Raw genomic sequence first — 12,760 nt, forward strand, 5'->3', positions numbered from 1 at the left:
CGTGGAAGAGGCATCTGTCACTCCGTTTGGTCTTCAGGACTCCTGAGGTACCACTTCCATCAGCTTCTGGCATGTCGCCGTGGCAGAGACTGGACAGAAAATTAAACAATATAAGTATATATATATATATATATATATACATATATATATATATAATATTCTTATAATACATATATATATGGGGTGTAACGGTTCACAAAATTCACGGTTCGGTTACATACGACACAGTGGTGTCAGTTCGGTACGTTTTCGATAGGGGGAGGGGGATTGCTTACTTCGGAAATTAATATATATAATTGCTTATTTTGGAAATATTTCTGTTTTAAACCATGAAGGCGAGCCAATGGATATCACATAACCAACGTGCAAACTTTGCGCAAGAGTTATGCCAGTGAACATCTTCATTTCATCTTCAATCTCAGTCAATTCACTATGCAGAAAGTGAAAGTAAAAACGGAATGACGGAGTAATGAGCTATCGTCGATACAAAATCATCGTCTTTCGACGCACCCCAGCAAGGGGAGGTTATCGCGGGGCCTTTCGCAGTGCGTGCCCTGCGTGCCCGTCTGCTACGCCACTGGGCAGACAGCACAGTGCCTGTTACGTTGTTTGGGCTGCCTTGTTGAGCGCAGTGGCACTGAGAAAATTATATTTCACACATTTTAAGCTCTTTTATTTTCCAAATTTAATAGGATTAGTCCAACGAATCGTTCGGTTTGTAAAGCGTACCAAACGGTTCAATATGAATACGTGTATCTTTACACCCCTAATATATATATATACAGCGGGTAAAATAAGTATTGAACATGTCACCATTTTTCTCAGTAAATATATTTCTAAAGGTGCTGAACAATTGTTTCAAATAAAATAATAAGTTCAATAAGTAAGTAATGCACTCAACCGTCATGGCCTGTATGCACTCTCACCACGCAAGGCTCTATTGCTGAAGAAAAAGAATGTTGAAACTCGTTTAAAGTTTGCTGCACAACATTTAGACACGCCTGTGAAATACTGGGAGAATATAGTCTGGTATATTATATAAACAAAAACGTTTATTTTGGATGCAATTAATCGTTGCCCAGCACTACCATTTTTAGCTGGTGAAAATACTAGTGTTCTAAAAATGTTGCCACCTCTGTGTGTATATATATATATATATATATATATATATATATAATTCAGCAGGGATGCACTGAATTTATCAAAAGTGTCATTAAATATGTTTTTAAATAAATGCTTTTATTTTTATTCATCTATGGAAGAAAAATGTATCATGGTTTCCACAAAAATATTATGCAGCACAACTTTTTCAACATTGATAATAATAAGAAATGTTTCTTGAGCAGCAAATCAGCATATTAGAGTGATTTCTGAAGAATCGTGTGACACTGAAGACTGGAGTAATGATGCTGAAAATGTGTGAAAAATTTTGGCATCACAGGAATAAAATACATGTTAAAATATCTTCTAATAGAAAACCATTGTTTTAAATTGTAATAATATTTCACAATATTAATGTTTTTTCTGATCATAATTTTTGATCAAATAAATGCAAAATCTCATGAGCATACATTTTTTTTCAAAAACATAAAAAAAAATAAAAAATCTTTTCAACCCCAAAAAACAGCATGTAATGAATTTTATTTGCATGTAATTGTAAAGTTTTTTTGTTAAAAAAATCACTGCATTTGAAAAGTGTTTTTAATTAAAGGGGGGGTACAATGCTGTTTCATGCATTCAGAGTTTGTGACCAGATCAGAGTTTTTTTTGATCATGGCTCTTCATGACGTAAACGAGGGTGGAAATCCTTATATGGGCATTTCTCCTGGAAGAACGCCGGCCGCGCACACATTGACCAGAGCGAGAGCAAGAGCGCGCACATCAACATGCTTCATCCGGCGGCAGCGCTGCACGGGACTCGCTCAGGAGGAATGTCTCCAAAGAAGTGTGTTTTTGGTTGTAAGGGAAAGATACATTTGTTCACCTTCCTAAATAACCTAGCGTTATGTAAACAGTGGATGCAGTTTGTTTTTCCGGGGCAGCAACGGAGTTTCACAAGTGTGTTTGTTGACGAACGTTTTATAAACAAGGCCCAGTTCGACGCTGAATTTGCACATCGTTTGATACTGAAAGATGGAGCGGCCCCAGCTACAAAAGATCTCGGTCATGATTCAGAACTGCAGACGGTAAGCGAAACGGCATCAAATGTATGTGTTTTGTTGGCAATCGGAGCTCAAGTGCTCGACACTCTTTAGCTCCGCCCATGGCGCGCCTCCAGGAGCTCGGCTGTTTCCGGAGAGAATCGTAAAGCTGTATCTTTCTTTTATAAATATGATAAAACTAAAGACTTTTTGGAGATATGAAGGATGCAGTACTACTCTATAGGTACTCAAGATTAACATGAGATTGGGTGAAACTGTGTGTGTTATGTCCCCTTTAAATGTGAGACTTAAAAAATAACATAATAGCACATTTTTTTACAATCTAAATTAAATCTCATTGGATAAAAGCCCATCCTACATAATTTTTTTCACCAAATATAACTCTGTAAATCTGTCAAATTATGGAGGTTAAATGCATAGCAAATGTCTAAAAAGCAGTGCTGTTGAATAAACTCTTATAAGGTTTGATTTTAACAACTTAGCCATCAAAACCTGAGGAACATTTCAGATTTCAGTTATGAAGTTTTAACTGGCTAGAACCATCTTTTTTTCCATGCTGTGAAGCAAACAAGAGGAGACACACTCACAGATGATCTGCAAGAGCCATTTTGGCTTGGTCTGCCACCAAACGCCGAAGAGGTACACAGGAACTCCAGTGGCGATGATTCCAAATCCTATAGCACACTCCACAGGAGTCTTCCAGACGGACACCACGATGAGGAACAGGCAGGCCAATACGAAGACAATGGGCAGCAGAATATTGACCTAGAGAGGTGGGACAGCTTTGAAAATGTGATCAAAAGTCTATTTAAAGTACAGTCAGAAAGTATGTTTATTCAAGAACATTTACTTCACTTATGAAAGACACGCACTGCAGAAGTGTTGAGCTCAGTGTTACTCGCTCTGACAATCACCATTCTTCTCTGGCTGCTCATTTTGGTAGGACATCCTGATCTTTGATGTTTGGGTTATGTTGTGTTGTGTTGTTTTCTCTATTTGCATACAATGGACTTCACAGAACTCTAAGAATGGTTCAAAGCTCTTCTTTTAATAGCCTTCTCCTGCCTTTTTCCCCCTTACAACTTCATCACAGAGTTCCCCGGGTAGCCTCTTGCTCTTTGTGATAGCCGGATTGATCTGGTTTTGCAGAATGGTTTCACTTACTTAGCTTGTTGACAGATGGCCTGATACTCTCCTCAAGCTTGCACTGATCAAGACTAGCTCATTGCTAATGTCATTAAATTTCACTTCCACATTATGAGTAGTAGTTATGATGTCTCTGTCATTTTTGAGTAGCTTAAAGCATCCTTGCTGAATAAAAGTATTAATTTAATAACAAAAACAATTACATACCTCACCCCATTCTTTTGAACTGTGGTAAATAATTAAAGGGATAGTTCCCCCAAAAATGAAATTTGTGTCATTAATTACTCACCCCCATGTCATTCCAAACACGTAAGACAAATAGGTATTTCTGATGAAATTCAAGAGCATTCTGACCCTGCATAGACAGCAACGCAACTGACACATTCAAGGCCGAGAAAGGTAGTAAGGACATTGTTAAAATAGTCCATGTGACATCAGTGGTTCAACCGTAATATTACGAAGCTTTTAAGGACTTTATTCTATGATTTCTCCTCTTTCGGGTCAGTCTCCTCCACCATTCATGAGAGTACCATGAATGGCGAAGGTCTTACGGGTTTGAAACGACATGAGGGTGAGTAATTAATGACAGAATTTTCATTTTTGGGTGAACTATCCCTTTAATTTCTAAAAAAAAATACTATTTACTGAGAATTCTATGTAAAAATATTTTTAATTAAATTTTCTTTGAAAATTATTATAATACCCCTGTTGTCTTCATTTATTAGAAATAGTCCTACCATCTAGAAGTTTGACACTTCAACAGTTCAATTCTTGAAAGCACTAAAGTGTCTAAAAGCAGAGAAATCCAACATCACAGGCAGTACTAAGTACAGTGAATGAAACAAACAATGGACTGTCGCTAATGAGATCTAGAAGGACAGAAAGATTATGAGCAATAAGCAAATGGCCTCTTTCACTCCAGTGCCTCCAAACCTCATTTGGTGAACATCCCTCTGTGTCCGGCAGATGAGCGGAGGCCACTGAGTGCAATGAGAGACTGAATGTTATGAGAGAAGTGCACAAAAGGGCCTGTGTGTTACCATTCTATTGCTGGCTATGTCTGGTTTCAGACAGGGAACACATATATTATGGCAGGTCACTTCTCATGCATTTGAAAGTATGACCTTGTTCATCCTCACACAGTCTATCAACGTTTGCGAACTAGCCCTGCACCCCCGGCTCACCTTAATTGGTCGTTCTAATTCAGGTTTCTTGTAGCGTAACCACATCATGCCGAGGATGGCCATGGCGATGCAGAGCCAATTAAAGAAGCTGAAGAAGTTGATGACGGAGAAAATGTCATTGGAGAAAGCGTAGAGAAGGGTCATGATACACTGTGGGGAAAAAGAAAAGAAAAGGTTTAAACTGAATCTTCAGCAAATTAATTGAAAAGAAACCATTCAAAAGTGTGATTAACTTTTTGATTAAAAATTGGACATTATTATCAATTCACACCTTTTCTGAAGAATTTCCATGACTTTTCCAGTCATATGTGATTATTGATTGAATAAGGATTTTGAAAACATTTTAAGACTAATTTGCTAATAAAAATGACTGATTCATTGAAAAGAACTGACTTAAAAGAATGATTTGCTTAAAAACTGGACCTGTTAAACAGATTCATTTAAAAGAACTGATTCAAAACAATGACTTGCTCCAACATTTTGAACTAGTTAAAATGATTCATTGAACAAAACTGACTTAAAAGAGTAATTCGCTCCAAAATTAGAACTATTTATAAAGACTAATTTTAAAGAACCAATTCAAAAGAATGATTAATTCACAGATTAAAACCTGCTAATCCAATTCACCGACAATGACAACAACTGGTTAAACTGATTCATTGAAAAAAATTACCGAAAAGAATGTTTCGCTCTAAAATTGGAACCGATTAAACCAATTAATTGAAAAGAACTGACTTAAAATAATGATTTGGTCAAAAATTAGAACTGTCTGAACTGATTCATTATAAGGAACAGACTCAAAAAAAAAAAAAGATTCAGTCACAAATTAGAACTGATTAAACTGATTCACTGACTGATTCATTAAACCGATTCACTTAAATAAAATAAAGCAGCTCAAAAGAATGATTCACTCACAAATTAGAACTGGCTAAAACAATTGAAAAGAACCAATTTACAAGAATGATTCACTCCAAAATAATAACTATTTAAACAGAAAAAAGAATTTTAAACATTAAAAAAAAAGAACCAAGGCAAAAAAATGATTCACTCAGAAACTGGACTCAACAGAAGCTATGTTTCCATCAGCCTATTTTAATGCGCATTTTGAAGTATCGCATGAGAAACGAGTTTTGGAAACACCGAATTTCGAATAAAAATCCCTTAATTCGCAAAAAAGTTTTTACGCTCGCTTGAGGTGGTTGGTTTCGGACATCTACCGTAAATATAAGTGAAGGCAGAGGGGTCAGAAGGTCAGGGTGGATCATCGACAACAAACTGGGAAGATGACCTTCTCGGGAGCCCACGAAGAACAGCCTGAAGGGAAAGAGCAAGATACAAAAGAGACCGTTTTATCCAATTAGGTCTGATACCAAACAGTGATATAAACAGATCTATTTCGAGATAACCTGACCAGTGTTTACAGTGGAAAAGCCTGCAGGGTGACTTTAGAACTACATTAACCAGACAGATTAATCAAATAAACAGCTTAAAGTAAAGTGATCTGATTAATGCGACCTCTTCCAACACAGGATATTTATAACAAGTGTGTGTTAGTGTGTGTGTGTGTGTGTTTGTGCATTACCTAGATGAAGTAAACAGAGAGCCATTCACAGAGCCAAAGCAGGACAGACCCACAAACACAGGGATTATCCAAGCCATTGGTCCTAGGTGGTAGTTTCCAAAGTCCTAAAAAACAACTTAATTATTAAGTAACTTTAATAAACATTAATAAAAGAAAACATTAAAGCAACTGAGCTAAATATGGAATAAAACGTGTCTATGTGGCGACACTCACCACAGCAACAGCCTCAGATCCGAGCATTTGCTCCGGACTGAGTGTGGTGAAGTAGGCCAGGTTGGTCAGCACATAGACAACGGTGACAATGGGGAGCGAGATGATGATGGCCCGAGGCAGATTTCTGTAACACATTGACACATACACTATTACATAAACCACCCCTCTCAAAAACGCATTTTTTGTTCGTTTTTTTAGAAATGCCCCATTAGAAGTCTGACATAATTAATTTATTAAGTGAGAGGAAGTGTCTAAAATATATTTAATAAATGAAAAATATTTAAAATATATTTAATACATATCTTGAATATTTTTTTTATTTTACTATTTTACCCTTACAGAAATTAATATCACTCAAATGAAAATAAAAGGTTATTATGAGCAGCATAACAGAAGCTGATAAACATCTAAACATGGTAGGCCCATAAGGCAACTTGCACCATGTAAAATACTAATTAATCAGATAAATCAGCTTTTATTACATATAATAACAAGATAATGACTTGTAATGACCGGATTCTTCTTTTATAGAGTTAATTTGGTTTTTAAAATATTCAACATTTTAAAGAGTTATATTCATTTAGGGGTAAAATATTTTTACTTAGGAAATATTTATTTTTATGTATTTATTAAAAATATTTTAATAAGGAAAATTGCTAAATTTGTTTATTGAACTTTTACAATAATAACAGGATAAAATACAGCAGAATAGTGAAAAAAATTGTTCACACTGCACCCCAACCAACCTTAAAAAAGGAGACTACAATAAAGAAATAAATAAAAATGAAACAAGCTAAATTTAAAATACATACATTTAAAAAATACTCATATACTGTAACACAGAGTAAAATAAGGTACGTTTAACTTACTTGAATGGCTCGATCATCTCCTCTGTGACAAAATTCAAATAATTCCTGGTAAAAATGAAAAAGTAAATAAGAAAATCTCAATAATTTAAACACATCCTGTCCTACAAGTTCAACTGCTGAAGACCAAAAATTAGAAAGAAGAGAGAAAATGAGAAAATAAAATATAATAATATGTAAGAAAATTCTGAAAACTGAAACAAGCAATTTACAGAATGACCGACAAATAGTTTAAATTCTAATAAGGGAATATGTGTGAAATTTTGTGGATATAATAATTCTTCCTTCTGCACCAGCTGAATACGCAAAGTCAACTATAAGTCAATCATTCAGCTGATTTCCATGAAAGGTGCAAACACTGTGGCATTATCAAAACAACTACATTGTTATGTGGAATTGGATTTTGGACCAATGAAATTTCACGGTGGGCCAAAAAAATGACCAAAATATCTTGTATGTTGTTGCAGTCATGGCTGTTTAAGACAAAAAAGTTGATTTACATGTAAAAGATATTTTGGTTCACATGGTGTATCATTACATTTTACTTGTGAAAGTATAATTCTTCCTGTTTTTTCCTAGTTCCACCCAAATCTAGTTCTGTGGTCTTACCATCCTCCATAAGCAAACAGCCCACTGTAAAGAGCCAATCCGATGTTGCCAAAGTCTGTATTGGTTCCTTTGAACGAATTTGCAGGCAAAAGATCAGTAGTATCACCTGCAACAGAAACAATCAGCGTGAAACATGAGATTACAATGCTGTTACAAACTATCAGAAACATTACATAATAAAAACAACCCATACAAGTCAAAATATCCAGGGAGTACTCTATAATTCCCACAATATTATCCCATGAGAAGAACAAACAAGCTTGCATGGAATAGTTTCAAGGTGGACGACTGTTTCCCGCTATCATAATACAATGAGTTTTCAAAGTCATCATGCTGACATTCTCAAGGCCGGTTGTGGGCAGTAGGTCGGTGCATGAGGAACAAGGTCACAGATGTCACATCTGAAACGCAAGAGTGATGGGAACACAAGAACTAAAGAGAAATTGTAGGGTTTGCAAATTCTTGAACACCCGAAGCTCGTGAATTTCCCACTGGATCAACAGATGAACATAGTGTTGTTTCAGGCTGGGGCCAGTTCTCAATCTCTTCCGTGAGAAGCCGGGAGAGATCAAACCTCTACGTACATCCTCCAAAGCCTGCAGGCTGTAGAGCGACGAGGGCTTCCCTAACAGAAAACACTGTAAGAATTCAATTTATGGTTAGGAAACTCTGCCACTTTAAGGGATTGGCCCAGCAGTCCAACAAGTGGTGTAGTATAGCAACAAACATGTGCAGGTGTAGAAAAAAAAAATAATATGATGCATAATATATAATGTGTCGCCATTCTTCCAGTATATATAGACTACTGTTCAAGAGTTTGTAGTCAGTAAGATTTTAATACGAAATTAATACTTCTATTCAGCTAGGATGCATTAAATTGTTCAAAAGTGACAGTAAAGACTTTGTTACAAAAAAAATAAAAAATATCAAACAAATGCTGTTCTTTTCAACTTTCTATTAGGCCTGGGCGATAAAACGGTATCGATATTTATCGACGGTATTCCTTCATCGATAACGCTAGAAACATTTTTCGATATAGCACACGATATAGACACGTGCTATGAGTGACGCAGACAGCACACACAAACACGAGTGCTGTGCCTGCCTGTGATGAGGAGATTGTGAATAAAAAAAATTATATTAGTCGAATTAAAAAAAAAAAATAGCATTTGAATGCAAAAATGGTACAGTCGAATGTTAGGTGTGCATCAGGGAGCATCATCAGTGGCGCGCGAGATGCGGTGATGATGATGTAAGTTGTTGCATTTGAATGTTATGTTAGTCTAGCCCACGAGACACGCCGCTGCTGCATTATTCATTCAAAATATTAGAGAAATATAGTAGCTCAATGCTTAGAAGATCTTGATTAGGTTAAAACCGAAACCAAGCCATTCACACAGAAAGCATATTCATAATTTTTTAGACGGACAAATACGACTGCTGCACTCGCGTCTCACAGAAGAGATGTATAGAAAGCCATGCAAAGTTAAAACAGTTTAAACATTTAGAAAACACGTCGCAAATTTGTGGAGGTTTATTCCTTTTCACTGCGTCTCATTTGTTTTCAAATGCAATCTGTGTGATCGGCGATTTGGCTCTTTTTTTATTTATGCAATGCATAAAAACATGATGCTGTTTTGTTCATAATTGTTTATGCAATTTACGAAATATATATATATATTAATTTAGATGTTATGCACGTTTTTTATGGACAGTTATTTCATTGCATTGACAATTTAATACGCTGCATTGTTTTGCTCATTGCGCTCTCCTGTGGCCTCGGGAGACAAGCCAAAAGTTTCCATAAGACTTATTTAATCTACATCTAACACATAAGAAAGGAGATATTTGTTTACATTTTATGTTGTGTTTGACTGTAAAAAAAAAAAAAAGTCGTTTGTCTCAATAAATTGGGTAAATTAAAAACACAGTGGTTAAATAAAAAAAAAAATTCTATTGCGTTTTGTTTTAAAAAAGGTTATAAAAAATGATCGATACCGAACAATATGAAACATTATATCGTTGATACATTTTTTAGCTATATCCCCCAGCCCTACTTTCTATTCCCCGTTACCACTGTTTCCACAAAAATATTAACAGTTTTCAACTGTTTCAACTGAAAATAATAAGAAATGTTTATTGAGCAGCAAATCAGCATATTAGAATGATTTCTGAAGGATCATGTGACACTGAAGACTGCTTTTTATTTTAAATTGTAATAATATTTCAATAATAATTTATATATATATATATATATATATAGAGAGAGATTAAAATCTAATATAAATATTGGTATGTGTAGAATATGTGTAGAATACCCAGATTAATAAATGATGTAAAAGTATCGTTAATTTTTTTTTCATGTTAGCTATTGCATTAGCTTAAGTTAACATGTAAGTGTTAAAATAATTAATTGTCCTGTGGCAATGAATTGAGACTAAAAGTAATTTAGGCTTGAGGTGAGTTGGACTCCACCTCCATGAATCCTACCTAGGGGATTTGTGAACATGTCTACTGTGTAAGAATGATTGCAGCCCAAGGCAAGCTCATGTGATCGATGGAGGTCAACGCCGCCTGGTCACATGACACGGCAGGCGAGGTAGGTGTGTGTGTGACTGTATGCCTGAGGCAGTCAGGCGCAGAACGAGACTGAAAGCCTGTATAAACTCTTTGTATAAACTTGAGTATTACAGGCTCAGACCTGAGCTACGCCAGCCCAGAGGAGCTCGATCTCTGTCTGAGAGAAACGCTTCGACAGCAGATCTCAGCTTACATAGCCTAGATTCACTCTGGAGAGTTCCTAAAAACAACACGCAATCTCAAAAACACACTTTAATAATAGACAACAGTGCAGTGTGTGAAGGCAAGTACGTTCAGTGAGCGTCCAGTATGGCATCAGTTGTGTAACCATTTTCGCATCAATCTAGACAGCTTAATGGACAAAGAAAATTATCTGAGAAGAAAACTAGGGCATCCGGTCAAATGGACATACTGGAAAAGTGTATTGTCATATTCTAGTATCAAACAATAGAATGTTAAGATGATCCTTTGGAATACTTGATACTGATAGTTCTGTCACAATTTTGTGGTAAAATAAATGTTAATATAGTGATAAATGTTGTTCTCTGGTCAATTATTTTCTCTGTTTTTTGTTATTTATTAATAATCTATTATATTATATGTTGATCAAAAGTGACAGAAAAGCCATTTATAATGTTTCTAAAAATATTTCTATTTCAAATAAATGCTGTTCTTTTTAAATTTCTGTTCATCTTGGAAAAAAATACATTGCGGTTTCAACACAAAAAATATTAAGCAGTGCAACTGTTTTCAACATTGATAATAAGAAATATTTCTTGAGCAGGAAAAAGGGCTTTCAATTTTATATCATTAATTTCCCTTAAAACAAATAATAGACAAAATAAGCTATTTTTAAATCAAAAGGAAGGAAGTGTTACACAACCTCAGAAGTAGTGTTGTAGTCATGCTGGTTTCGTGTTGTTTTTCTATTATGACCTATTTGCATCAAATATTTACTCTTCCAAATCATATATGTGCCTGTTTATTGTATTATTGGGCTTGTATCATTCCTGTTTCTGTTCCCTGCTTTTATCCCTTTCATTTCTTGTCAGCTCTCAAATATAATTATAAATACAGTGGCAAAAAGACCAAAACAAAAACTTCTCAACAATGATCACGTTAATAAGTGGGCGGAGTCTAAAAAGCATGTAGAGTCTCACTGTCTCTGTATGGGTGGAGCTCCAGTCCCAGAAGAGTTCAAGATGGTTGATAAACCACGAGGTGTCCTGTTGCATGCTACGTTTCAGCAACGGCTGAATGTAACAGAATTAAGCAGTAGTGGCTTTCTCAAAACAAACACAAGCACTAAGATACACACTGAGACCTCTAAGTGAGAGAAGTCTATTACGCCGTAAACAGAAGCTACTTTGTGCACAGAGACTGACATAGAGAGAGGAAATGTCACAGAGGAAGACGCTGTCAATTAAACAGCTCTTTCAAAAGCGAGACTTCATAAAGAAAATAAATAGGACACTTGTCAGCAGTGTTGGGCAGTAACGCATTACTTAGTAACGTGTTACTGTAATTTGATTACTTTTTTAGTAACGGAGCAACTATAGTTACAAGCCGAGGTCTCTATACGTTACTGCCACGTTACATTGCTGACAGAATGCAGTGTTTTATAATCTAGAGATTGTAAAAAGGATGTAGTACACGCACTGTCGAATCCAGTGCCAGTGGATTAGCAACACAGTGCGGCGCGGGACAAGATGGGCAAGTGCTGGTGCTGGCGGGTAGACACTCGTGTGTGTGCGGGATGCGGGAGAATAAAATGATTCACGGGACTCCCGCAAAATAGAAATATCTAAACATAAAATATCTAAAACAAATAAATTGTTATTCATCTAGTGCACAAAAGCAACATGAACTAATATGAAATATAAACGATTAACAGGTGCAAGCGAGTTTCTATTTAGGCTATAACACGTGTTTGCAGCGTTGAGCAATGCAGTGCTGAAATTTGCGTGCTCACGAATCCTCTCATTATAACACGAATTGTAGACATTATGAAAGATTCATTATGCATATATTTATTGTTATAACAGATTTGTGAGATTGCGATGAACTGAGATGTCTTTTAGAGATTATAAATGCAGCGCGCTTGCTTTAGTTAAAAATAACAGTGTTCTGTGAATGTTGATGCTTTAATAACAAATATTTATCGGGAGCGTGTAGCTATGCTGGGATTTCATAAATTTCATGGAGAAAAAAGTAACGTAAGTAATTACTTTTGAAATAAAGTAATCAGAACATTAACGTGATTACTTTTAAAAGGAGTAATCAGTAATTTGATTACATTTTCAGAGTATTCAGAGTAACACTGCTTGTCAGTTCAGCCATATACATATCTGAGGACATTTCCATAGACATCTCTCAGGTCTCTCAGGACGTGTCTATAGGTGGGTAAAATTTGCAGTA

General features: G+C 35.7%; 1 protein-coding gene across 1 annotated transcript in view; it reads right to left on the reverse strand.

Moving 5' to 3' along the window:
• Positions 1-6: 6 nt before the first annotated feature.
• The window catches only part of LOC107654150 (large neutral amino acids transporter small subunit 1-like), a 21,090-nt gene continuing 8,336 nt past the window's right edge, over positions 7-12,760 (reverse strand). Inside the window, exons 3-10 of the mRNA XM_016441095.1 lie at positions 7,763-7,868; positions 7,157-7,201; positions 6,288-6,411; positions 6,075-6,178; positions 5,710-5,806; positions 4,493-4,642; positions 2,750-2,927; positions 7-89 (exon numbers count right to left, since the gene is read on the reverse strand). Of these exons, the coding sequence (XP_016296581.1) occupies positions 34-89; positions 2,750-2,927; positions 4,493-4,642; positions 5,710-5,806; positions 6,075-6,178; positions 6,288-6,411; positions 7,157-7,201; positions 7,763-7,868 (860 nt within the window). The 3' untranslated portion in view covers positions 7-33. The remainder of the gene's footprint in view (positions 90-2,749; positions 2,928-4,492; positions 4,643-5,709; positions 5,807-6,074; positions 6,179-6,287; positions 6,412-7,156; positions 7,202-7,762; positions 7,869-12,760) is intronic.

The sequence above is a fragment of the Sinocyclocheilus anshuiensis genome, unplaced genomic scaffold (genome assembly GCF_001515605.1).
Source record: "Sinocyclocheilus anshuiensis isolate Anshui unplaced genomic scaffold, SAMN03320099.WGS_v1.1 scaffold115, whole genome shotgun sequence".
In the NCBI taxonomy this organism is placed as follows: Eukaryota; Metazoa; Chordata; class Actinopteri; order Cypriniformes; family Cyprinidae; genus Sinocyclocheilus; species Sinocyclocheilus anshuiensis.